The 27,962-nt window shown below is 40.0% G+C and overlaps 1 protein-coding gene across 1 annotated transcript in view; it reads left to right on the top strand.

Moving 5' to 3' along the window:
- ALK (ALK receptor tyrosine kinase) overlaps positions 1-27,962 on the top strand; it is a gene marked incomplete at both ends in the record, with an annotated part of 285,134 nt that overhangs the window by 242,130 nt on the left and 15,042 nt on the right. Inside the window, 11 exons of the mRNA XM_082756089.1 lie at positions 409-503; positions 1,891-2,034; positions 13,590-13,752; positions 18,025-18,175; positions 20,567-20,698; positions 21,622-21,766; positions 22,625-22,807; positions 24,310-24,408; positions 25,001-25,153; positions 26,418-26,516; positions 27,447-27,633. Of these exons, the coding sequence (XP_082612215.1) occupies positions 409-503; positions 1,891-2,034; positions 13,590-13,752; positions 18,025-18,175; positions 20,567-20,698; positions 21,622-21,766; positions 22,625-22,807; positions 24,310-24,408; positions 25,001-25,153; positions 26,418-26,516; positions 27,447-27,633 (1,551 nt within the window). The remainder of the gene's footprint in view (positions 1-408; positions 504-1,890; positions 2,035-13,589; positions 13,753-18,024; positions 18,176-20,566; positions 20,699-21,621; positions 21,767-22,624; positions 22,808-24,309; positions 24,409-25,000; positions 25,154-26,417; positions 26,517-27,446; positions 27,634-27,962) is intronic.

Genomic DNA, 27,962 nt, shown 5'->3' with positions numbered 1-27,962 from the left:
AATGACATCAGAAGCTCCAGCCTACTTACTTTTCCTAGCACTTTTGGGTTCAAAACACTTGTGAGAATAAAATCGCCTTACGTGTCTGATTTTTTTGTGCCAGAAGTTCAGGGTATTTTAACTGTTGTCCTGACACCCCCCAGCACAAGTACTGGCACCTGCTTCAGGCTGTAAGCCCCTGGAAGGACAAGGGGCCATATTCATTTTTCTGTCTATTCATGTGCAGCTCCCCTCGCAAGATTGATCCTCTTTGCTTGTCAGGGGTTAGGATGCTTTCTCTATCAATTTAATAATTTTGTATATGAAAGAAAAGCTTTTTATTTCTCCCTTCTAAAACTGCTTTAGTTGTGAACAGCTCTGTTCTGTCCCTTTAGCAGACTTTAAGCCCTGTTCTTCCAATCTGTGCAGGTTTTGGTTTCAGATCATCGCTTCATGGGAAGAAGGATCTGATGCCATTATTGCTTTTGACAATGTCTCCCTTAGTCTGGACTGTTATTTAACAAGTAAGTTTTCCTTTTATCTGCAAGTGGTTTGCCTTTTATTTGCTATGCAACTGAAACTTGGAGAGGGGTTGAAACTGTGGGGAGGGGGTTGCATGTTGTTCTCTTCAAAAGACTCTTGAAAAAAGGTACGTTTCTGAAATACTTGTGCTAAGATGAAGGAGACTGTTCAGATTCGTACCCTTTTAGAAGAACTGACTAGTGAATGGGTTCCGAGTCTGGCAGTAAATGGATAGTAAGACGTATGGTGTGGGAGAGTCAGTTTCCAGCTAAGACAGTAGCATCACCTACCTGCACAGGCTGATGCAGAAGCCAGTCTGTGATTACAGAGTTCCACACGACCTGGCTTGCTGTGTGACAGTTATCAAAATGAATGACAGTTGGACTCTGGCTAGGAAAAGACAGGCAGTGATTGACACTAACTTTGCAGTAACATTGGGCACAATGCTACAGTTGAATTGGAACAAGGTTGTTGGTGTTTTTTTTTTTATTTGGACTGACATGCCTTTTAGTCTGAATCATCCTGATCTCTCCTCTCTCCTACTTTTGGGAAAAATATGGATTTAGGTCCAAACTTTGTGATCAACCAGCCTTTAAAATATGCCCAGTCTATACCTCTGCTTCCAGATTCACCCCATTTAGATTTTTATTGAACAGTTGTGTTTAGCTCATAATCTCATGCATACTGAAATGTTTAATTTGTAAATGTGTTCAATGATCTGTCACTCTATACCTCAGACCAACAACTTACTTGAGGATTGGTACCGTGGATACAGGAAACCTCTGCCTTGGGTTGAATGGTGTAACTTAACCTTGTTCATTCATCTCCTAGGCTTGAGGCTACAACTTCTGTCATCTTTAGTACACTGAAAACCTCTGAGCCACTTCCTCATCCAACAGCAGTCATAAAGTTTCATCTGCTTTGTGTTTTGTTAGTTTGTGCTGTCTGGGGCTATGAGTGTTTCCATTTATGCAGTGATACATTTTGGTTTCTGTGCATAAGTACCAAGAACTTCAGCTTCAGGTTCCAGTATTCTAAAGAATCAAAGAGATCTTAAAAGTAGTCTAATTAAGAAAGAATATACAAATTTTTACTGGCTAAAAGAGAAACTTTCTAGCACTTGCTAGAGATTGTTCTGTATTTCTCTTTTGTGTCTTAATTCATTTGCTGTTTTGTCTACCACCCATTCCTGTTTATTTTTCATTTGTCACAGTTCCCATTACAGCAATGGAAAGTCAATCTGTCCTTTCATTTTAATATTATTATATCCTGTGTCTGCAGGCTCTTAATTCCCAGCAGAGAAGCCTCCAGCTGTTAATTTAGCTTGAGTTTTTTATTACATGCTGACTCAGCACAGTGATAATCAATCTGTGACTTCTTGTTTTCTAGTCAATGGCGAGAAGATACCTCGAAGTACTACCCCAGACTCAAGCAATTTGCTCACTAGTAGAGGTGGCAAGAAAAAGTTTGGATGGGAACAAAAGCTTCTGGGAAATCTCCAACTCAGCACTGCCCCCATTTCTGGTCCAGCAGGTAATTGTCTGATCTGAGAAGCATTCTCAGACAGCAGGTTTCTAACAAGTACAGATTTCAACTGAATGTGGCTAAAAGCAATATGATTCTATGATTCTTTTTTTTTTTTCCCTTCTTTTTAACCAAAGCCTTTCCTCAGATCTTTTCCCAAGTCTCTTTCAAACAAACAAAAAAATGTAGAAAACAATTACCTTTAGCTATTAACTGCAACTTGGATTTTGATTGCAGGCTTGTGAAAGAAAAGAACTAGAGTGAGGCTCTTCTTAAAGTAAAGATTGCTTTTAAATTGTAAAACAGATTTATTTGATCTCATGATCATTTAAAAATAGGAAGGAATCAAACCAAAGTGTCAAAATTCACTGAGTCCAGCATGTGGTAACCTAAACACTCATCTGTAGTTAATATAAGCTTGGTTTGAAATAACAGAATTCAAACTTTTCCCTTTTTTCAGTAATATCTTCATTCCTCATTTGAAAAAGTACAGCATGGGACTTGATTTTAAAGACATAATTTTTGTCAGAAATGGCAGTCTTGTATACTTGGTTCTTGCCCTGGTTCCCCTTTCCAGCTTAGTTGTAATGGTGTGATACAAAATTATGCAAGATTTCCTTTCCTTTCCCATCACATCACTGTCTCCCAGGCATTTGTCTCTTTCCCATTCCAGGCTTGCCCACACATTCTAATATATGTTTTAGGAGCTACATATGCATTTCTATTACAGTCTACCACTTTTCCCTCTTCCTTGCTGGTTTTTCTTCCTGATTCAGTTCAGGTGGCCACAACTAACCTGGGACAGCACTCCAGACCTATCTGGGGGAGCAGGACTGACCATGTAAATGAAGGATGACTACAAGAGAGAAACATGGATTTGCTACAAATGCCACCCTTAGCACTGTGTGAAGCTGTTCTTCCTCACATAGGGCTGTAGACGCCTGCTGATTTAAAATATCACCTCTCTTAAGTTAGAGAACAGGGGCATGGTTGGTATATGCCTCCTTTACCTTGTGAGTAAGCCCAGGGATTTGTTCTATTCTACATTATGCTTCACTCTTCTACCTGCAGCGTACTGTTGAAACACATGAGCTCATGTTAAGTCAGCTCTGATACCAGCAGCAGTCTGGCCAGTGCAATCAAAAGCTCAACACAGTCTTCAAAGCCTGCTTGAAAAGCTGAATTAGGCAGTGAGCTCTAGTTGTGGTGGTGGAGGCTGATGTCTGTAGTGTAGGCCAAGAGTTCCCATTAAGTAGAGTTTGTTGATATTTTCTGTTCTGAGCATCATGCAGCAAGAAAAGTGCAGAAGTGATGTATTAGATAGGGAGAATGAGCCCTTATGAGAGGATGCTATGCTTTAGGGTTCTCTTTAATGTTTTCATAAATGATCTGGAGGCAGGACTTGAATGCATGCTAAGTAAATTTGCAAATGATACTAAATTAGGAGGATCTGTTTACTCCCTCAGGGGTAGAGAGGATTTGCAAAGAGATCTTAACAAATTAGAGGGCTGCGCAATCACCAATCACATGAAATTGAACAAGAGCAAGTGTCAGATTCTGCACCTGAATTGAGGCAAATTTCCTCCTAATATCTAAACTAAATCATCCTTCTTTTAGTTTAAAACCATTCCCCTTTCTCCTGTCATCATCTGACTTAGCAAAAAGTTGCTCTCCATCTTCTTTAAGCCCCCTTTAAGTATTGAAAAGCTACAATATGGTCCCCTCTGAGCCTTCTCTTCTCCAGGTTGAACATCCCCAGCTAGAGAGCACCTTTCTTCATAGGAGAGGTGCTCCAGCCCTCTGATCATCTTTCTGGCCCTGCTGTGGTCCCACTCTAAAAGTTCCACATCTTTCTTATGCTGGGCGTCCCAGATGTGTCTGCAGTACTCCAGGTGGGGACTGAAGCCTGCAGCAGAGGATGGTTTTGATGTCTTGTCCTCTGTGTTATAGGCCCAGCACAATTCTGTTGCACCACTCCCCCTAGTGGATCCTTTGAAATGTCTCCTTTGATACCTGTATCTCCATTACCTGCCTAAATTGAACCGCTTTTCAAGTGCTTTCAGTGTTGTTTTTAGGTAGGATCCGCACACAAGTGTAGATTATGGACTTTCCATAGGAGTGTCCATGCTTACGTGGTAATGTAGTTGCCCAAGCCTGCTGTATTTTTCTATCCAGGATACCTACTCTTTTAGTAACACAAAAGCCATTAGATACCAGTATCAGATTGGAAATTGGCCTGAACTTTGGACACAAAGTTAATCTAAAGTGAGTGTGTAGGTGTTAGGCCAGAAATCGTATGGCCATAGGCTTCTCCCTGCTATTACTTTTTTTGTCTCCTTCTTCTCACTAGGTCTGATATGATAGGACACATCTTCTAGCTCCTCTATTCCCTGTTCTATCTGGAGAATGCAATTTAAAGAAATGATTGGAAAGTAGAAATAATGGGAGTCAAATTCTATGGAGGTAGAAGAAAAGGTCACTGAGGTACTTTGAGCAATAGAAATCATCTGTATTGAACTCCGGGTGAAGGTTCAAGGCAATTCCTGTGATATTGAAGCCATCTTGCCTAATTTCTGCATTTGATCCTCCATCCTGTTCAAGTCTCTTCCAAAAAATTGTCTCTAGCCCTTGGGGTTTGAAATCACTCCTACAGCATTTTTTCCCTCTTTGTGCCCTCTTGGTGCAGGCAGGGCATACATCAGCAAACTTGTGCTGCAGCTTCTTGCAGTGGGAAGTCATTACATTTCTGAGTGTCTCCACAATACCAAATCACCTTTTCCCTTTGTGTTTCTCAGTCCCTACTCTCAGTAAACAGTGCAGATGCTTGTTTGGTCCCTGGGCTATGCATTTTACCCAGATTTAATCTTGTTACTTTCTACATCCTATAATGCATTTAAGAAACCTCAGGCTGAGTCTGTCAAGGCTGTTGCTTTCATGGGCCCATATTTACTGTTGCTTTAGTGAAATAACAGGATCAGCACCACCCTGAAGTCCCAAAGACTGCATTGACCGATATGAGCTCAGCCAAAAGTAATTACAGCTAATGTGATCTTTGGCTTGTGTGATGGATCACAGGCTGTAGTATTTCCTTCTTAAGAAATCATATTAAAACAAGGAAAATGCTGTTTCTATAGCTCAGGAGACAACAGGATAATAAAATGCCTTCCCCAGGTCCTTGAGCCTGCTCAGCCTGCACAGCAGGAAGTACGATCTGAAAGACAGGTACCACTTTATTTACCTGACAGTATATCCAAACAAGTTCCATTGCTTTCAAGGATAAGGGACTAGATTTGCTCCTTTGTAACTGAGAACAAGCTCTTACATGCACCTGCTGGTTTTGCCTTAGAAATCCAGTTTCAGCAGAAGTGATGAACAATTATCACCGCCACTGTCCCTGTCCTCTCTGTTCTCAGGCCCCGTACCCAGTGAATTGCTTCAGCCCTACCATTACTCATAATGGCTTGGCATTCCTCCAGGACTTGTACACAGGAGTCCAGCAAAAGGTTTGAAACATACAACACAGCCACACCCTAAAAGATCCTGAAGTTTCCAGAGATCTATTCAACACTGTTGTGTGTAACACACAGGCTGATGAACACGCTACGTGGAGAATAAGACCCCAGTTATGGTCTTATTCTCCACATACTGTGATGGTGTTATTCTCTCAAGTTTATTGATGATGACCAGTACTGACACACAAAACATCCCTGCAGGTTGTACTTTGCCCAGTCACTTGCAGTGCAAGGTGGCCATGAGATAGATAGCCACAGAGCAAGGCAAAGGCTTTCCTTTTCAATTAATTTACACGTCACTCACTGGAATGCCAGCTCCTTGCTGAAATGTTGCAGGTGAAACTTGATTCTGGAAGAAGCCTGCAAAAAAAGTTGCAAGAAAGCCCACTTATGCCAGAAGATTAAAGTAACTTTAGTGTAACAGGGATTTTTCATTGAAATAGTTAGATCTGTATAAAAGGTTTTGTGGTGTTTATTTCCATGTAAACCAAGCTTACTTCAGGTTAGTTTTCATATCAGTTGGGTATTAGTTTAAGTAAAACTGAAAGCTGCTTAAACCAGAGCATCTCTCTACAGGGAGTTCAACTACCAATTAAGAAGCCAATTTAAATCAAACCAGTGTGATTTCCTTCTACAGACAAGGCCAGAATATGGGAAATTCATGCATAGACAGAGATCACTAGTGAGGAACTCTAGGAAAATGAATGACAATAATGGAAGTTGGGAAGAGAAAAAATAGTATTCTCAGTAAGCAAAAGGAGACAAGAAACAGAGTATTCAAGCTTTAATTAAAGCTTTCTTTTGCTTCTGAGTAGGCTGTAAATACCATGAGGATAGCCTCTATTTTGATGTTTCAGCTTCTCATCTATCCCACTGCCAACTTACTTGTATCAGGTCATACAGAACAAAAATAGTGTGTTGTAAAACAAACAAAAATGTTAAGCTTTTCCCCCTCAAATATTGTGATGTTTTGTGCCGTCCAGTCTGCCATTGTGTGATCCTACTTTCTTGCATAGAAACTGTCATCAAATCATTTTCTGGACTGGATTACAATTTTTCTTCAGCTCCAGTCTTTTCCCCACGGCACCTAGTGGTTGCACAGATTTTCTTTTCTGTCAGGGAGAGTCCTGTTACAAGTACTTACATAGCTGTTTCTCGGAAGAACTCTGAGTCACATTAGTTAATCAGATGAAGTAGCTGAAAGGAACAGCAGAGCGAGTATTAAGTAAAAGAAAATTACATTTGGTTGTTCTTTGCGTGCAATTATACTAACTGAACTGTTGGCATAATGCAATAAAGGTATCTGCAGAATTGTATTTTTGTTTTAAGCATCAATTAACACAGTGAACAAACAGCTCAGCACCCTCCTCTCCAACAAAAGTAGCATTCTGAATAGTGATAGAAAATGTTTAAAGATGGATAGAGGGATTTCAGATTATGTAGTCATGAATTTCTTTATTGCAGAGTTTACACTTGCTTTCTCTAGAGGATTTAAAAATAGCTGAGGTGCAGTACTGAGAACCAACATAGAACAGTTAAATTGGAATTACTGCTCTCCAGAGTTAATCATATAATTGAAATAAATGGGGTAGTTAACACATTTTAAACTTAAAATTGAAAGCTGCCACTACTCCTTAAAATGCAACAGTTTAAATTGTGCAGAAACTGCTATAAATCTCAGGAAATATTTTGAAATGATTTTGCCACCTCCTCCTGATATGGTCTCTGTTATCCAACATGCATTTCTATCACCTTTTGCAACTCTGAACAGAAAAAAAAATCCATAAAGTTAATAGCATCTCTCACTAAGCAACCTTTAAGGAAAACTCCATCTCTCTCCATACATGAAATATAAAAGAGAAAAATAAATTAATTTTCTTCATGCTCCTTTTGTTAGTTCCTGGTTCCAAAGTGTAACAAGAAATAAGCCATTCTCAACACCGTTCAAAGTCACCCCTTGTCCTGTTATACTGACCACAGATAATTTCCCCAATGGATGCCCAGGCGGTGTTCCATTAATCTATACAGACAAGAAAGAAGCTCTGAGTATTTCTTTGAAAAGACACTCAGGACAAATGAGGCATACATTCACCATTAGTGCAGATGCTGTTCTTGTTGAACTGAAAAATATGTCCACATTGCTTTCTTCATTTACAGAATGGAAAGACAGGGTAGAGATAGTAACTCCATAAATAACTGAAAAAAACGGCCTCCTCTTAGTCTAGCCATACCTATGTAATGGTTTACAGCACTGTTATCAAGACTCACTAATTTCTACCTATTTTCATACGTAGCACATCCCCTTAACGTTTTTGTGTAGACGTGTTTAACTATTCAGAGACTGTATCTGTAAGCAAAACTTAGGTCTGCAATTTACCATTATCCTTCAAACCTACCCAGTCCTGTTAATGTCTGGCAAACTTAATTCTGGAAAAGAGTGATCTCAGATTACTGCTATCTATTAAACAATAGAACCTGCAGCAGAATTTAAAGGTCTTTCTTCCCTTACAGCACTAAACCTGTTTCTTATATAAGTTTGCAGTATAGTTTGTCTACAGACTTCTAGCACAGACCAAGCCTGGAATTACTGGTAATGCATAACTCAGATTGCTCATGTACTGAATCAAAGGTATATCCTAGCACACATATCGTGATGCTAATGGCAGCCAAATGTTAGTGAAGGTTAAGATGCACAGTATCCTGTCAGCCTCTAACTTGCCATATTGCCCAAATATTGCAAGGGAATTTGTGAATGTTTTTACAAGTAGATGAAGCAAGTGTTCTGCTCATTCGTGGCATGATATTCACTCACAGCTGCCTTAGAGGAAGAAGTATACTGAAGTCTCTGAGGGACAATTAATAGAATTAGTTGCTTCCATAATTTTAGTCACTGGGGTTTCTGTGCCCCTTAAAGTGTTAGGCCATATAACCCTTATTATTTATTTTTTTTAATCTGGTGGAAGTAGAGATAGCATCTTGGCCTGAAGAGAGGTTGTGGCAGTGCATTCTACACAGCGCCTACACATGGTTTACACAGTGCCTACAAACGGAAAGCACCAATGCTTTCATTAGTGCATTACTCTAGAGTCCAAAGTAATTCCAGCACCTCAGTGCTTAGCTTGTGATTTTCTCAAATCACAGTAAAGCTTTGGCTTGGAACAAGTTGAAACTTGGTTCAAACCAACTTAATTTAAGAAATGCCAGTTAATACCTATAGGCCCTTGAAGTGTAGCTAAAAGGCCTGTGGCTGTTTGGTGATATGGAGTTTATATGCTGTATGTGACAGGGAAATTGCTTTCTACATTAGCAGTACAAATGTACTTTAGGCTTTGTGCCACTGTTTTCCCTTCATTGTTGTTTGTTATTTGCAGCAGTGCTACCTTGGGCTTCAAGTTGTGTCAGAGCCTCAACTAAATTAGTCATTTTAAGTCTTATGGGGTTTTGTTCTTTTTCTTTGCAGAAGCAGGGCATCGCTCCTCTTTGCTGCATCTAAATTCCACTGCTGTTAATTGCTGTGCATTTTATGTATCTAGCCAAGCTGGGTGAAAACAAGAATTCTTGATCTGCTGAAGAAAATAAGCAGCAGTGTGTGTATCTGTGTTAATATATCCGTAAATTTAAATTGTGAATAAAAGGTGGGAAGAAGAAATTTTTAAAAATCAATTTAGATAGACCCCAAATAGCATTTTCTACAAAATGTTTTTCCTGGGACCTTAGTGGTTTGGTGGGGAGACTGCCAGGGAGCTTGAGGAGGGCAGATGTGTGGGTGAACAAGCAGCAGAACAAATTGTTCTTTTGTCAAGTTTCCTGTGGAAACAGGCATTCTATCAAATGAACTGATGTATAAATTATTCACTGAAATGTAATACCCTGATCTCAGAGCAATGTTCATTTATTTTCTTCCCTACATCCCAGAAAGGAATTTCCAGTTCTTAAGCCCAGCTAGTATCTTCCAACTGCCAATGTCAGAACATATTAGGGACCCTGCATTTGGCTGCCCGGTAGTTTTCATTATGGCAATGCCCAGCTGTTTCTGGAAATCAGCCATCTGTGACTTGTGTGAAGTTGGGCAACATTCCAAAATGTGCTAGTCGTTGGGGAAGATTTAGACTGGGGAATCCTGCTTTTTTTGCTGTCAGGTGTGTGTGAGGTGCCAGCAGTGTTACCCTGTCACACGCTGCAGAACAAAGAGGCACGCCATGCAGCATGCAACAGATCACAGCTGGGCATCAGTATTTCTCACCTAACTGCTTAAGGAGTTTCACTCCAGGGCTGCTTCTTTAGTCTTCAGAGACTAAAATAATGCTGCAAATTGAATTACTGTAAACTGCTGTGTCAGGCAGCAACCCGTATAAATGCTGTCTTTGAGCTCATGAGACGTGCTGCAGTCATTTCTAGAATCAGGGAAAACCAGTACTTTAAAGGGGATGAAAGAATGGTTATTCGTACCTTAAAAAAGAAACGGTGGGTTATCCAAGGTAGGGATTACTTTGAGTCTGTTTTGATATTAGGTTAGTGGTTTAAGACCTTTGGTTACTGCTGTATCTGCAGATTGAGGGTTGGTTTTGTGTAACTTAAGAGTGAAGAGGGAGGAAAGTGTGAGGTTTTTAGTCTGTATCCAAAACAGTAACTGAGACCTATCCAAAACAGTAACGAAGACCTATCTGTCCTTATCATGTTGAAATGAGGGGCAACATCTTCCTGTGCCATATTCTGTTCCATTTAATTCAGCAACAGAGCTGCTACATGTTGGAATAGCTTTTAGTATAAAGACATGAAAGTGAATATAAATGGCAGGAAGACTACTGTTTGCAAGTCAGTGCAGCAGTGACAAATGCATTGCTCATACAACACCTGTCTGTTCTCTTTTACTGAAATCCTTGCTCTTTGAAATCAGCTGCCTATGGACTTCACTTGGGCCAGACTTCCTCCTGCTATGTTTTATGAGAATGTCTTTGGCAAGCTCTACTGCTTCTGAAACACGTCTTCATCCCTTTCTTGTTCACCATCTACCTGGACTGCACAATTAAGTATGTTTGCTAGCACTGACTACAGCAGCTGCAGAACAAAGGAGGCTTTAGATATATTCTTGCTTATGCCACCGTGTCAACACAACAGCACCACTTTTGCAATCTAAGTCAGTACCTTCTGTACTCAGTCATCTCCAGGTTCCTTATGTCATGTCATACTTGCAGGCATAATATGTCTGTGACTTTTGATTCTTCAGACTTGTCATACTCTGCTTTAAAAGTCAGGTTCTAAGAGCTTAGATGCATGTTCATTAATCTTAAATGTATTTGGTCTTACCCTGATATTGCCTCTGCACTGGAAGTAAGCACCCTTTAATCTGCTGAAGAACTGGAAAGTACCAATGCTTTTCAGTTCAAAGTCTAGAGGCATAATGTTTACAGCAGGAGGGCACTTTTCTTCTATTCTGACAGGACATTGGGGATCATTAAATAGCATTTTGGAATAAGGCAGTTTATTGATCCCCTGTCCCTGGAACCCAGTGAGAGTCAACATCTGCCAGTTTCAGGTACAGCCACGCTCTGTGTTGCATGTGTGATAGTCTAGAGGTAATTCTGCCAGGTGAGCAGATACCTAAGGAATGAGGTTTATTTAACTGGAGTAAATCATAAATGCAAAGTTTAACTACAGTAGCAGTCTGCGCAAGCTATGGTCTGTGCTAGATTTTATCACTTTCAGTCTTCCATTTTGATTCTCTCCAGTTTTGGGTGTATTGTCTCCTTGAAGGTCATCTGCTTCTACCCTTGGGAGTATTTTTGATGTTTCACCAGAGACATCCAAATGGCTTCTAACTGTTCCAAGTGAAGACATTTACCTATCTGCTTTACTAAACATATGTTTCAGTGCAGATGGCTTAGCCCACTGGGATACTACAATGTTAAATCACTGTGATAGCTGACAGAATGAGTCTCATCTTCCATTTTGTTTAAAATTTTGCTTTGGTTTTCTTTCTTCTTCTTTTTTTTTTTTTTTTTTCCAGAAAAATAATAAACATATGTAACTTCTGGTATAAGACTGTAAGTTTTTCAGGATCAGAGCTACTGAAGCATTTTACATAGGGACCTGTAGAACTACTTGCCTTTTTAGGTGCTTTTCCCTCATACCTGTTCACGTTTTTGGAGGGGAGGAGTGAAGGGGTGCATTTGTCTCAGAGGAGGAAAGGGGAATTCTTCCATTTGCTGTCTACTAATTTTAAGACTTTATACAGCCACCCATTGCTGAAGAATTTGAGAAATAGTAAAATAAGTGTGTAAGTATTCGTATAAAACAAGAAACGGTAGCAAAGTCCCTAGAAGGTCCATCCAGGAGGGTTTGGAGGAAGGATGGTGTAGATTTTGCAATAAGACAGAAGAGCTTACTCTCTCAGCAGTACTATGATTAGGAAGCTTTCCTAAAGTAGTTTTGCATTGCCTTTGAAACAGCCAAGACTGTTTTGAAGAGTTTTTAGAAGCACCAGCCACTTTATTTCTTACAGTCCTGCCAAATTGTTTGATCCATTTTGTGCACTGAATTTTTTAATAAGAATGAATTTAGCCCATCTTAATGATTAGTTTGTGAAAACTTGTGCATGTCTAAACTAGTGTATTGCCTTTATTTCTGGCAGGTAAGCCACTTCAGGAACAATAATGGTAGACCTCTTGGCCAAAAATATGTTGATCATCATTTCTAGACCAGGTCTGCTTAGACAATAGCTCCAAATGCCAAGAAGCAGATCCAGCTAATCTTCTCATTGTCTGAGCGAGTTAGTACTGAAGGAGTCTACATATGTTGTTTTGCATTAGAGGAAGCTGGGGGAAAAATTACTACCCTTTAATGATACCAAAAAGAGGACTGGCTGACCTGATGCAATTTGTAGAAATATATTTTTTGGATGTGTCTTTTGACTTCAATGGCAGTTTATTCTACTAACAAATTCTACGTCAGCAGGATGAATTCCAATAATGGAGTTCTTTGGATACTGTGTTTTAGCTTGTTAACAAGTATGAATGAGAGATGGATACTTGTTAACAAGTATGGATGATGCACATTTAAAGTGCACCAAATATGCTAAGTCTACTTATTTTCCATCCTAGTTCTGATTACCTAGGAAATATTTCCTGATATACTATCAAACATGTTAGGGTGGGTTTTACAAGAGCATTGTGGTCTTGCAGCTGTGCTGGCCCTAATAGTGAATCTTTTTGGAAAAGGGATGACATTTCAGCATCATGTATTCAAATTAAAAACTCAGATTGGTGAGGCACAAATCAACAAAGCCTTGTTCTAAAAACATATTTGAATGGGGCTAGTGTTGCATTAAAGGGCAAGGAAGTTTGGCAGGACCTAAACCCCCTTGCATTCCAGCTTGTCCTCAAATATCAGAGGAGCTGAGGGCAGCTGGTCTTAGAGTCGGAGTGATGCCCAATTTGGCACTGTAAGTCCAGTCACATTCAATATATTAAATTGTCATGATCACGGATGTGCAAATAGCACAATCGTGCAGCACTTTAAGTGCACTTGCAGTAGTTGTATTGAATTATCATGATCACAAATAGCACAATACACTTTCAGTCTAGCAAATGACTGGTGAAGTTTATTGAAGCAAAAGGCGTACAGGTTCTTTTGGGTTGCTGGTGATAAATACACTGTCTGCAAAGCATGTGCAAATACCAAGAATATGACAAATACAACCAACTATACATGTGCTAACTTTTGAAACAACTCTATAGTGAACTTATCCCAGAAGTCAACAATGTCATTCCAACTAGAAAAAAAGAAGAAAAAGTAACTTGGAAAAAAAAAAAACTTAGAAAAAATAAAGCTGTGCTTATCATTGTGGTAATTTTCAGGAGCTGACGCTGAAAAGCTGTCAAATACCAAAATGCACAGTGTTATGAGTCATTTGAAAGAGTTCTGTGAATATTTGTTCTGGCTAGAACATTTGGGCCAGGTTCTTCTCTTGATCCAGCAACAACAGAAAGTGAATAAAGAGCAGAACAGCCATTTTGTTTTTGGGTGTTCAGAGCATGCTTGTCCTCATTTCAGATCACTGGCTATTCACAACATGTGGTGCCAGTGGACCCTATGGCCCCACACAGAGCCAATGCAATAATGCCTACAGGAACTCCAACCTCAGTGTGGTCGTAGGAGCTGAAGGGATTCTCCAAGGCATTCAGATCTGGAGAGTACCAGCAACCAACACGTACAGGTAAGTGAACCATCTCTTATTCTCGTACTGTGTCTTTGTACTGAAACTTTCCCATGCTGTGGATACATGCTAGGCATATATATTGTTATAATCAGAAATTTAGTCAGCTGTACATGGGTTTTGCTTCTCCCTAATTCTGTGATTTCCAGCCTTTCCAGTTTCAGATTTGTTGACTACTAGATGCAACTTTTTGATGAAAAAGGCAAGGGAAAGCAAAGCAAGGCAAGAAAAGGCAAGGCAAGGCAAGGAAGGAGAAAGGAGAAGAAAAAGCTTGCATTAAGCTCTGCTCAGCACCCTGACTGTTTTGAATCTAGGTATAGTAAGTTGAACCTGTAAGCCTAGATCACCACTGTAGAATTGATTTTGGAAGCCAGACACCTAAATTTTAGGCTTTGTTACTGAGGGTGGTAATGCTTAAATCCCTTTGTGGAGTCATCCTTAAAGGGAGATGATCAGATGCAACTCACTACGACTTAATCTGATTTTTACCACTTTTTCACTTTTTTTTTTCTTCTTTGCTTTTGCTGGGAGACAACAAAAACAAAAAAAATGGCCCACTACATCTGAATGGTAACATCAAGCCATTACATGCATCAGCTTATTAGCAGAACTGTCACTTTGAATCAAGGACTATCTAGCATATTTTTAATGCAACAGTCCCTATTGAAATCAATGATGGTGCCATGGATTTCAAAGCAGAAAATTCCAGTGAAGGCTTTGGACAAATTTCAGTTAAAACTTACTGGCTACTTCTGATTTTTTTTTTCTTTTTATTGAAAAAGAACTTTAATATTCGGACTAGATATCAGTCTCTAACAGAAGTCTACTGCAAAGCAGTTTTGCGAAAATGGTTAGGCGAGGCTACCCTCAAGCTCTACCTGAGTGCCTATTACCACAAGGATTGATGGTAATGAAAAAAGCATTAATGATATTTTACTCAGCTATCAAAAATGAGTTGCCTGAGGTGAATGAAATTTTTCAGGACCAGCATTCAGTAAATAGAGATATAAAGTATAGCCCAAAAGAGAAGAGCCAATAAACTTACAACATTGTCATTTCTTTAATAACGCAGGTCAAGAAATTGCCAAAATTTTATTGTAAAAATAGGCTGACTTTTGCTACACAATATGAACCACAGGTGAAATGAGGTTCCTGCTGGAAGAACCTGTCTATTTAAGTCCTATAAAAGACCTAACAGACTTTTAAAATCTGTATAGATAATAAATGGCTAATATCATTAACTGAGTGACATTCTTTTCTGCACCTCTTAAGGCTGTAGTAGATAATTCACAGCCTGAGGAAAGAAGGCAGCAATTACAGACCTTAGGCCCATTAGCTTGACATCTTCCTGATTCTGAGCTGCTGAAGAGGCAGGAAAGACCCCAGTATAGCCTTAGGAAAATGTCAAGTTGCAGTATCGATTATAGGTTTTCCAGGGTCTGGACCCACCGCCTGTATTCAGCTCCTCTCTGCAGACCTGCTGTAGTGTGCATCCTATAAGTCTGTCTGATAGCCATCTCCAATATACCTGACCCAGAGATAAAATCCTCCAGCTGGCTGTTGGGCTATTAAGAAAGCTATTACGGTACATCGGTATATTTTACACTACGTAATGTAGAGCAGTGAGTTACATTCCTGGTAATTTAATAAGAAAAATATAGCTCATGTGAAGACAAGACAAAATATGCTTTATTGTTATTAATATTCAAAGATAGAAAGCTCAACTTTTCACAAAACTCTGCTAACACAAGCTGGCCACACCCAGAAAACCCCACCATCTATGAAGGCCTGGGTAGGCTGCCACGTGCTGTAGGCTGCTTTATTCAAAGGTTAGGGTACTACATGCTCTCATGCTGATGCAGACGTAACAGCTGGTTCGATCCCATGAGACTGCACGTTGTATAATGATTAGGCAATATAAAAGAATGTTTTTCTTTACAGGATTTCTTTCTAAGCATTCAGGTCTTGTCATCCCACATCTAGGTGTAAGATCAAGTATGAGAGAAGTAAGCCGTAACAAATTACATGTAACTATCCATTATACAAATTCTTTCTGTTTTAAAAGCAAGACTATTTGGTCTATGTTGCTGTGTGACCCATTTGATGTCACTTCCACTGTTCTCTATCATATGGTCTCTCCTTGTAAAGTAAAGCAAGAACCTAGGACTGTGGAATGCAAGATGCTGTTCTCATTTGGCCAGCCTAGACACTGCATTTTTTTTATATTCTCAAAACTATCTCCAGTGTTTCCCATAACGTATCTACTTAGAGGGGGATTTTTTTTTTCTCCAGAACTGGTTTGCACTGTCAGTGCCCTGTGCACATTCTGCTCCTTACCAAAGACACCGTTGTTTTTTTTGGTTCCTACATGTGTCATAGAAAAAGAAAAGGAGGAAGACACTGTAAGATATTCTGTGTTCTGCTTACACATGCTCAGGGTGGTCTGAGTCTTTCTTCAGTGAAAGTATGGTTAAATGGATCCCTCTCATTTAAAAAAAAAAAAAAAAGGAAAGGAATCCTGCTATAACATGAAGTCAAGATAACCCATCTGTTTAAATAGTGACACGCATTTTAAATATGGAATGGCGGTCACCCAAATCTGCCATTTGTTGTCTGCAGCCTTTGAATGAGGCAAAAATGGGTTCTTTCAAATTTCCTGACATCATCGCTTGTATGCAAAATCTGTTCATACACAGAAAAATATGTCCCCTAATCATAGCTGATTAGCCCTGCCAGCTTGCTGTGCCTGATAGTGCACCTCATTAGCCATTATGAAATACTACAGCAAATCAGCTCAGTCTTCAGGTTCATACAGCATCTGTTCAAGGGAGCCCAGTATTGTGTCCATTGCTTTTTCTGCTGGATCCAGTGCAACCTAACTGAGGAATGATTGCTTTGGTTATTGAGAGTGGCATGAACATAATCATGTCACTTTGCAAGGATCTAACATGCTTTATGAGGCACTTGTTGCTCCATGCTTACTTCAACATCAGAATTACTCCATGCTGGCTGCCTCAGAGTGGTATCACAAGGTGAGTTCCTCATGCTAATCTTTAAAGCAAGGAGATAGCTAAAAGTGAGCTGGTTGTCCCCTGAGGGAGCTGCCTGCCTGACCTTGTCGGGGTTCTTGTGCACATGGAGCCCTGCTGGCTTGTTCTTCTTATAGACTGCCTGCAGGACTGTGCTGGGCAAAGGCTCATCATGTGCTAGAGAAGAGAAGGAGAGAAGAGAGCAGCACCTTTAGTGTAATGGGTAGGAAGCCAAGGGAAAATTTTGAATTCCTAGCCTTGCAGTCACTGTTTACACACTCCAGGTTTAATTTTGCTCTCATGGAAATAGCTATTTAGAGCTATTAAATTCAGTGGAGAATCACCTGCTGAAATAAAATCTGAATTGAACTTGCTTTACCACTCATTTGCTAGTGAAGTCAAGTAACTTTGTGTTTTGTTGCAGCAGAGATGTGTGCTTTATGATGATGTGTATAAAGTGCTTTGAAGGCCTGTGAATAGACAGTGCTTTGAATATGTAAAATACTTATGTACTTAGAAAGGGAGAGGAGCTGAGCAATACAGTACTACAGTCAAATCTTTGGATACATCAACAACAATAAGAACCTCTGAATCTTGGCTGCTTGAAATAAAAGTCCCAATGCCTTAACTGAGACTGCAGCAGCCTCTGTATGCAATCTAGCCACTCCTGGCCAGAGATAGTGTGATGTCCATGGGCACTGTGAGTTAAGCCAGGGAGCTTTTGCCTTCCTTGTTTACTGCAGGTAGTGTGACCATCTACTCTTCTACATTCTGGTCCTGGAAACTGCAGAACTGTTTCCCATCTGGTCAACAGTGTCAGGACCAGTTATGATCTGCTTTCTCAAGTCTCTCTGTCAATTTTGCACATAATGGTCCTTTTAGCCATATGCATTGTATTTGTTGGTTCTTCTGCTTCCGTTCTTTCTAGTGCTTGCTGCAAACCTGTCAATGGTATGCCTTCTGAGAAACAAGATGGTTTTCATATACTGAAGTTTGAAACTACAGGGACTTGCTCACTGTGTCCTCAGCAAATCAGTGTGAAAGAATCTGTTTTGTAGCTACCCAAGTTCATAGAGCCATATAGAGCAGAAGACCTCAGTCTTCAAGCTTTGGGTTTAGATGTATTTAGAGTGTCTTTGGGGCAAGGTCCTGTGACACTATGCACATTTGAGGTGTGCAAAGAACTCAGTGCCCACAAGTAGTTAATATTATCTTCCACATTCCTGTTTTCTTTTTCCTGCAGCATCTCAGGCTATGGAGCAGCTGGTGGGAAAGGAGGGAAGAACACTATGGTGAGGTCCCATGGTGTGTCTGTACTGGGAATTTTTGACCTCCAGAAGGATGATACTTTGTACATCTTGGTGGGACAGCAAGGAGAAGATGCTTGTCCTAGTGTAAGTGACTGTCCTTTCTGTTTTGACTTAATACCTTCTACAAATCTTTGGAGTTTTATCTGTTTGCAGAGAAAATCATTGTCCTTAGGGGATTTAATGTTATGTGGTTCAAAGGATAGCTACAGTTTTACTAGGATGTCTTGAATGTCAAAAGCTAAAGTACCATGTCACTGTGCTCACTTCCCCTTCAACATTCAGGGTCCACTGAAAATATGCTTCTGATCAGGCATCTGAGTGATCTGCTATCTCAGAGCATCTCAGGGGGCAGGTTGGAGAGAAAAGACAACCCTGCCTTCCTACCCTCTGACTTTCTCTTTGTTCTGCTGTTGTATCCAGCCCTGCCATTGTCATAATACTCTGCAACTGGAGATGCCAACCTGACCGGGGCCTTTTACTTATTCTCTGTATGGGAACGGGGAAGATAAATGAATTAGTGCTGAGTCAATCCTGATCTTTGTGTTATTAACTAAACATTGCTGCAAATATCTTGATGGAAAGGAACAACTTCTGCCATTTTGCAGGCATAATAATAGGTTAATATTTTAGCATTCATTGGAGGATAAGAGAATAAGAGATTCTTACAGAGGGAACTAAGCATTATGTGATGAAATTTTACCTGCAGGTTTGAGCTGGACATTTAAATGCTGTGCATTTCTCAACCTTTAAATGGCTGGCGTCCAAGGGGAGATAGCTTAGCTGTCTTTTAGAGCAGGAAAAGGTTGAATAATGTAGACAAGAAAGAAGGGTTCTCAAGGCTGGGTGCTGAAGTAAATAATGTTAAAATTTGAATTACACACATCTACAAACAAACCATTAATAAGAAGCCTCTTTGAAATAGGAAATGCCCTAACTCAAACTTCCATCTAACGTCGATAACTAGGACATTCCAGCTCAGTCTAACATATGGACTCATTAAATTGCAGGCCACTGTAATCTTAGTGAGAATTTATTGAGTGCTAATGTAATTCCTTCATGGAGGCAAAGAGATTGTATTGACTTGTAGAAGGGACCTTTACTAGATTGGATTCTAATCAGCTATGTCTTTGTTGTGAAGGATTTTTATTTTTATTCAGGTGTAATCTAGTGGCTCCACTGGGCCATTGACTTTGCCATTTTATTAATCATCTCCACCCAACTCCAAATCAATTAAGGAAAGGGAAGACAGGGTAGAGAAGGACTGTTTAGTTCCATAGACAAGACTACACACTCAGAATGGATGCCATTCATTCTCTGACATAACCTGGAACACATGCTGTGTTAACAGAATAGTCTGTAACTTGAGGAGGATGTTTTTATCATGCCCCTCTTCTGAAAGAAAACATATATGTGAAAGCAGATGGAAACAGAAGAACAGTCCCACTATACAAGTATTTGTGCATTTTCCCATAAAGCGTCATTAACTCAGTGAATTCAGTGTGCATAACAAGATCATGTTACTCAGAAACTTATAAAATGAAATAAGCTAGTAACAGTGCTTGCAGCTTACAGATACTCAAAGCAGAGTCCATCTTGTCACGCACTTTAGTGCTCCAATTTAATATCGAAGCAGCAATTACCCTTTTTAGGTAATTGCTAAAAAATTGCTAATTGCTAATTTAGATCCAGAAGTACTTAGGAATGATAGATTAATGCTGTCTGAGATTAGTTAGTGAATTCAGTGATTTGCCTAATGCAGACAGTTCATTACGTTTGGTGCTAACTGGTGAAAAACACGGAAATGTGGAGGCTTTCAGGTTACGAATTTTATTTAACATTGTGTCAACGTTGCAATCAAAGGTGGGATAGCACCTATTTTGGCAGCCTTTGAACAAGCTAACTCTGGTAATAATAATGTAATTGCTGCTACAGAACAAGCTTGAGAGGAACAACAAAACTTTCTTGAAAGTCTGGATAAATGGTTAATCTATGCTGAGCTCATTGCTACTGTCCATGCTGTAGACCGTAAAGCTAACTGCTACATCTCCAATACACCTTAGTTCTGGATAGACATACACTGACTGCCTGGCCCCAACCCATTACTTGGTTACTCCTTTCCCCAGCTTGTGAAATGCAGCTGGCTAACAGTACAAAGCATTTGCAGGAAATTCTGCTACATATTGTATTTAAACAGTTCGTGGAGCTGTATTTCATGATGATAGACATCAGCACGGAACTTAACATCAAAATAATTCAATTAAAATGGTAACAAATTCTTCTAACCACAACTGAAGCAAAAAAAAAAAATAGTTTCTTCTAGAAGAACATTCACCTCTGGATATGTCATTTCACTGGAGGACAATTTATTGGACCTGTTTTTTGGGAGGGTAGAGGGACCACAAGGCCTGGGTATATGAGGATCTCAGAGAGATTCTGGTTTCTTGCCAGAATTCAGCCCTGCTCTTCTGTTTGCAGACTAATGACATTATTCAGAAAGTCTGTATTGGAGAAAACAATGTGATTGAAGAAGAGATACGTGTAAACAGAAGTGTCAATGAATGGGCAGGAGGAGGTGGAGGTGGGGGCGGAGCAACTTATATATTTAAGGTATGGAAACAGTCTTTGTGCACCTTCAGCATAAACACATCTTGCCACTTGCCTCCAGCATCACAGCCTGAAATTTCTTAGAGCCCTTTATACACCTTTGTACAGCACTTTGTGGAAAAAGTCCACAAAGTGAGTTCTGCGTGTCCTTCATTTCCAGTTGATAGCCGTAGTGAGCTGAGCTGGCTCTTCACACATTTCAGAATAGCTACATGGTATGGCCACACTTGCTTTAGTGTCTTGGAATTTCCTTTGCATGTTTGAATCAGATTCTTTTCAATGCAAGCTAAGATTCTGAAGCATAAAACTACAGCAAAGGGCAAATTCCATGGGACTTTATTCAAATTTGTCATTGTAGAACATTAAACTTCAGCTACATTTGTGGCTTATACAATGCAATGACAAGAAAAATTGAATATAGCCTGTATATTTTCTATGTGCAACCCTGTAGCTAGAGGACACTTAATCTTTACTGTTGTGTTCTCTCTGAGACAGTACTCATTGCAAATGCCAGTTTCACACCATTGTTAGTATGTTTAAATCACCCAGCTTCTACATAATTCTACATAACTTTGCATGCTCAGGCAGTTTCCAGTGTAGCTGCCCCTTAGCAGTGGAGATACTGTATTGCACTAGGTAGAGCTGTTCCCCTTATCTGTTTCATTTGATAAAAGTTATCACACAGTAACATTACAAGCTTTATAAGATCTATCAGTATTGTAGGTACAATTCACAGAGCTGCTGATGCCACTGTTCTCAGTTGCAGAACTTGGTAGGACTAGTGCAGTTCATTAATCTTTTGGATGTTGGTACATAAATAATGCAATGTTAATTTGTAGTGCTCAGCAGTAACGAGCATGTGGTTGAACTTCCATCTGTGAGTCTGACTCAGTCTGAATACTGCCTCTATTTCTGAACTTGTTAAGATGGAGAATGGAGAACCAGTCCCTTTGATAATTGCAGCAGGCGGTGGTGGCAGGGCCTACAGGGCCAAAACAGACACATTTCATCCCGAAAGGCTGGAGAATGATTCCTCTGTTCCAGGGCTGAATGGAAATTCAGGAGCTGCAGGTATGGAAAGTTTGTTCTTTTTAAGAAAAATATTGTGAGTATTTGGTGCTCTCAGATTCAGTGGAGCTGATGTGCAGCTCATGAAAACACAGTCTGAGGAGCATGGAATTATAACAGATACATGTAGGATGTACCCACAATACGGGATATTTGGCCTAAATAAGGGTATCAACGATTGTATAGCCATAGCAATGGCAACGTTCTCCCAGAGTAATGTAGTACCTCTGATAAGCAAAGTTTGTTTTATTTTTTGGTTGTTTTTTGTTTTTGTTTTGATGTGGGAGTTTTCTGAGACCATCCATCTCCTTGCACGATTTTGTGCTGTGTATACATACTCACAGTTTCCCTGGCTCATGCAGAAGAAGCACAATTACACACTCTGTATAGAGACCTTGGACTGAACAATCTGCAAAGCTGAAAGTGAGTCAGTGGTATGTTGTATTTTGAGCAGGGCTGGGAAATGTTTTCACATCCATTTCAATAAATGCCTTTTGTTCCGTGTTAGAAATGACATAGGGATTTTTTTTTAAGTATTTTTTGTGAAGAGTAGGGGAAGGCTCTGTAAGCCAGTAACAAGTGGCTGGGGAGTAGGTAGGGATACCTTTTGACATTTTCCATTGGAAATACTAGTCCTTGCATAGTAGGTGAAAAGAGGTGCAGATGTTTAACACGGTCGAAAGCTCTAAAATGAGGTCACTGTAGCACTCTATTACAAGGACATCTTTTCTAACAAAGGAATGAGATTCTTACTTTCAGATGAGGTATTCTAAATGAGTGCTTGTTCTGCAGTTCCCTACAGCATTTTTTTTTACACAAAAATAACCTTTAGCTATGCCTTTTCTCTTCTCTTAACTGCAGGTGGTGGAGGTGGCTGGAATGATAACACTTCCTTCCTGTGGTCAGGAAAATCCTTGCTAGAAGGTGCTACTGGAGGAAGATCCTGCCCCCAGGCCATGAAGAAGTGGGGGTGGGAGACAAGAGGGGGTTTCGGAGGGGGTGGAGGGGGGTGCTCCTCAGGTGGAGGAGGCGGAGGATATATAGGTAAAGTGGCTTCATGTTCAAGGTGTCCCTTCCCCTCCTTTAGTGCTAATGATTAGCAAAAGGCTGATAGATATCTGATAGTTAATTCTCCTGTGGATAGCATATTTGATTATAGACTTTACGTATTAGTATGTCTGTGTGTTTCCTTTTTAGCACTAGATGAACATACGGCATTTAGCCTTTGAGCAAGCAGCCAGATGTCAGTCCTTCAGCTGTAATCCTGGTGTTGCACTCTGAAAGAATGTGCCATCAAGATCCTGCTGTGATTCTTGAGCACTAACCCATTTGGGGTTATAGCACTGAAGAAGCAGGAGCCACAGCCTGGGTGCTCCATTGCCAGCACCTGTATTTTGAGTATTTTGGTCCTGGAGACTGGCAGCCAGGCATATTTCTGCCAGGAGAAGGACGCAGCTTCTTCTTCCTCAGTCCTACGCAGGTGGTCTCCACTGTCCTTTGGTTCCTGGGCTCAGGCTGCCAGCCAGGACCCCTCTTAATAGTGACAGTGGTGTTGACTTCAGTCAACAAGGAACTAATTCCATGTGCTGTGGGTCTCAGGACAGCTGTCAGATGGCGTTATGTTGATTATAACTGGTGTGGACCGGGTTCAAGATCTCTACTAATCGTTAATCTCCTGGGCCACGTAGTTTCTTCAGCCATCTGCATTATGGTGGATGTTTTAACCCCTTTTTCTCCACAGCTTAAATCAAGTCCATGATAGGCTTGAAATCCTGAGAAGTAATGAGTTTAAATGATTAAGTGCATGTTTTGTATGAATGTTTCTGTGTAATGCTTCTTTTTCCAACAGAATGCCTTACATGATATAATTTTGATTTGCACTGAAGATGGTTAAAGATGAATAAAGATGGGTGGGGTGGGGGAATCTTTGCATGCTTTTAGTACAAAATATATGGCCCATACTATGCTTCTGCCACGTTCTATGTATTTCCCATACTTTGCTCCTGATATGTTCTATATGCTCAATCACAAGTGAGCAACTCAAGTATAAATTCCTTCAGTCTCCATTCCTGGTGGACCACCCTGCTTTCAGGGTGCAAAGGAGAAGAAGGATATCAGATAATTTATTCCCTCTGCTGATGCAGTACTTACTTCAATCAACAAGGATACTGAACTAGCCCGTGAGCACTGGTGTTTTCCAGTCTGTTGGACACATTAATATTGAGAAGGGCTTATATGTTTTCACAGCATCCAAATGGTTAAAGATGAACTTCCTCCCTTAGTTTGAAACAGTCTGCCTAAAACAGGACTAAGGGTGTAACAATCTGCAGGTGTAGCAATCTGCAGCTATTAAATTGAAGTTCTAGAGGTGGAAATCCAGCGTTTCATATCACAATTCACTAAGTGTTCCCTATATGTTGAATACTTTGATTTATTCTCTTTTCTCATTTGGATGTCTCCCTAAATGCGCTGAAGCCATGCATGCTTATCTGTATTTTAGTGCTAACGAGCCTCAGTCTGTTAAGGTAACTTCTGGTTTGATGTAGGTGGAAATGCTGCAGAGGACAATGACCCAGAGATGGATGGGGAGGATGGTGTGTCCTTTATTAATCCAATTGGTACTTTATACACTCCAGCACTTAAAGGTATTCATGTTGGTCAGAAGTCTCTTTTAGTGAGTTTCTTCCATGTTAAGAATAGTTTGCATCTGTAGGACACTTTAAAAGCCTTTGGATACAGCTTAGTGTCATTCTGAACACGAGGGAGAAAGATTGCTTAACAAAGTCCAGTGAAGCATTTGTGCTTCCCAGAACTACTGCCACTCCAGTCTTCCCTAAGCCTGTTTGCCCAGAAGTCTGTGTGTTGGATGTGTTTTCAGTGCGTTCAGAAAATAACAAAAATATATGTTTGATCAAAAAAATGTTTGCTTTAGAGCAGCCAGAAGTATGTTCAAATACAGACTCTGGCCTGATAGATTCAGTCAAAGGGTTCTGAAAACGTTGCAGTGTTCTATCGCAGTGGGGGTAAGGACCAGGAAAGAGAAAACCTTTTTTCTTAGGCTTGCCAACAGCCTCCTTATTAACCTGGTAGAACTACCTGCTGAAAGAGGGCCAGTGCATCTCAGCTGCAGTGGGGCTCATTTAGCTGGACATTATTTTCCACATGAGAAAAGGACCAAGGGAACGATATGACTGATCATTACAGTAATTAACTTGGCTTCTTTCATCCATTCCCTAGTGACAGAGGGGCATGGAGAGGTTGATATTAGGCTGCACCTTAACTGCAGTCACTGTGAGATGGACGAGTGCCGTGTTGATCCCGAGACTCAAAAAGTCATTTGCTTTTGTGAGCCGGGCACAGAATTGGCTGAGGACGGTGTGTCTTGTGTAGGTAAGTAGATGTAAGGGATAGGCTGGTAGGGTATGAAACAGAAAATGAATGGTAAAAATCTGTAGATTTTTTAATTTCCATTTTTCTGCATGTAAACATGCAGAAAGTCTTATCTTTCTCTTTCTTAAAACTGGCTTTCTGTTGCATGTTACCTTCTTTCCTCTTGGTATTTGCTGAAGAGTTATTTTGCTAGAACACAGGCACATCAGTGCAGAGGTATGGTGCAAACAGCAGCGTCACTGGTTTGCTTTATAGTATGTGTTCGGCATACTGGGCAGCACTGAGTGTTGTGAGTCAAATTTTTGTCTTCTAGAGACAAAGAGCAGCATGTCTGTTTGCACTGATGCTTCCATTTTGCTCTGAAATCATGAACATATACTCACTGAAGGAATTTTCCAGCTAAACTTAACTTCCAGGACAGTCCTCTTAAGAAAACAACAACAAAAGTACAAGGTACAGAAGAGTGTAATTCCTGTAGATTTGGAAACATAAAGTGCATGTGCAGAATCTGTAAAAAATTCTGCATGAGAGATCTCTGAAGAAAACAGTACCTGTATTTGCTTTACTTGAGAAACTGAATGCTCTGAGTTCAGTTACTAGGTTTCCTTCATGTTCTTGCCCAGCTATTACAGCAAGTGATTCCAGGGTTTCAGGATCTTGCTCTCAGCTTTGTCATTGGTAAGGGAAAATCTTTCTGTTCTTTCACCATTCCCATCTGTAAAGTGAGTAAAAAGCGTGGTCATTTTGCTGGGTGAGGTGAACCTTAATAGACGGTCATTGAGAGGTCTGTGATCCAAGAGAGGATGCAGCCATGGAGTACTTTGTGCTGCACATGTTATCAGTTTTGTCTGCCTGGGTTAGACACATTTAGAAGATGATATATCGCAGTCCTTCTGCTTTTGCTCTGATTTGTCATTGATAGTGGCACTCTAGACCGGGCAATTTAATGTTCTTTCCATCTTTCCAGCTCCTGTCCCCAGCTTTTATGGTCTTGTTTTTATACCCAGAGAGTGCGTGTTAATTCCTTGATAGAAAACCATCAGTTTTAATGGATTGATATCAATTAATATCAGAAATAGAGAAGTGAAATAATGAGATATTTGAGGTCCTGATCCTGAGAGCTGATCATATCAGAGGTTGCTTCTACACTATAGGAGCAGCAGATGAGTAAATGGAGGGAAGAGCAGAAAAATCTGCCTGCAAAAAAGTGAGTACTGAAGGATCATTTCAAATGTAATTCCTTTTTCTCATGCTTCTGTTACAGCTGAACCAGTGGTTCATCTCCCTCTCTCCTTGGTCTTGTCTGTAGTGACTTCAGCATTGGTTGCTGCCTTAATTTTGGCTTTTTCAGGAATCATGATTGGTGAGTGATTCTCTACGAATGATATTTTCATGAGGGCTGTATCTGAACCAAGAATAATTGGGCCCTGGGAGAAAAAAGGTTCAGGTTTTTAGCTACTGCTGTATTTAATGACACCTTCCCCCATGCACTCCTTAACGTCAGTTTTCTGTAGTTGTTTCTAACAACATTGACCAATTTGAGGAGGTTTCAGTTACTGAGTGCATCTTTTAAGAGATATTATTGCTTTTGTTGTGGTGTAAAGCTGCCAAGACAGAAGTGTCACTGTTTTTGTGAGAGCTGTTGGTGCTTAATATCTAAAAACTATTTGTGTGCCTACATACAGATTTAACAATTTCCAATGAGATTTCATGGATATCAGTGAAGTGGTTCAAGGAATATAAAACGATTTTAAACTGATTTCAAATTTAGTCCAATTCTGTTGTTTAGAAACAGTGGAAGTTTTGCAAAATAAATAAATTTTATGTACAATATTTTATTCTGAGGTAACAGTTTAGTCTATCCTTTTTGAACAATGTGATGCAATAATTTATTTCAGGCTTTTAGTCACTTCTACATGATTTAGAGAAGTTGATTATAGCAAGAGTCTCTCAAGATTGGATTTGGCTAAACTAAACTAAACAGGACAAAAGAAAAACCTCAAATGTGTGAAATCAGAGATTTCTGCAAGTGAAATTCATTTTACTTTTTCCAAGCAGTTTTTGAGCAAGCCTGCTTCTTTATAACATATGTAAATCAAAGGTTTTTGGATAACTTCAGATTCCCTTTTCAATCTGTAATTATTTGATGTGCAGAAATGTGAGTGGTCACTGTTTGTTTCGATTCACTGGAATTTGACTATGCATCTAATTCCAGTGAGATGTGCAGCACAGAGCTACTGTTGTCTTCCAAAGGGAATATGTGTCTCTGGTTTACTGTTTTCTCTACATTTAGTGTATCGTCGGAAACACCAGGAACTACAAGCCATGCAGATGGAGTTACAGAGCCCAGAATATAAACTAAGCAAGCTGCGTACCTCCACTATTATGACAGACTATAATCCCAACTACTGCTTTGCAGGAAAGACCACATCCATTAGTGACCTCAAAGAGGTGCCTCGCAAAAACATCTCCCTCATCCGGTAAGTTCATCTTTGCCTTCCCTATGCCCCATGTTGTATACTGACATATGCTGGCTCTCTTACACAGGTTTGAACTCATGTAGGCACATGCAAATACTCGCACACTTTCAGACTCATGCCCCTTCTCACTAGAAAGATAATAAATCTGCAGTAGTTAGGTTTATGTGGAATGGATTAGACTTCGGCTGTCTCCTTAACCTTTTACAGGTGCAGTGTTAATCTTCTAGAATCATGAAAGGAACTGAAGAGTCATCACGAGTAATTTGGACACATCTTTTGCAGACTTGGAATGAATGGCCAATTTCCAGCATTAACATATGAAACGCTAG

The sequence above is a fragment of the Aythya marila genome (assembly GCF_965140915.1).
Source record: "Aythya marila genome assembly, chromosome: 3".
Taxonomy (NCBI): Eukaryota; Metazoa; Chordata; class Aves; order Anseriformes; family Anatidae; genus Aythya; species Aythya marila.
The sequence above is the reverse complement of the archived record's forward strand: the minus strand, read 5'-3'. Positions and strand labels throughout refer to the sequence as shown.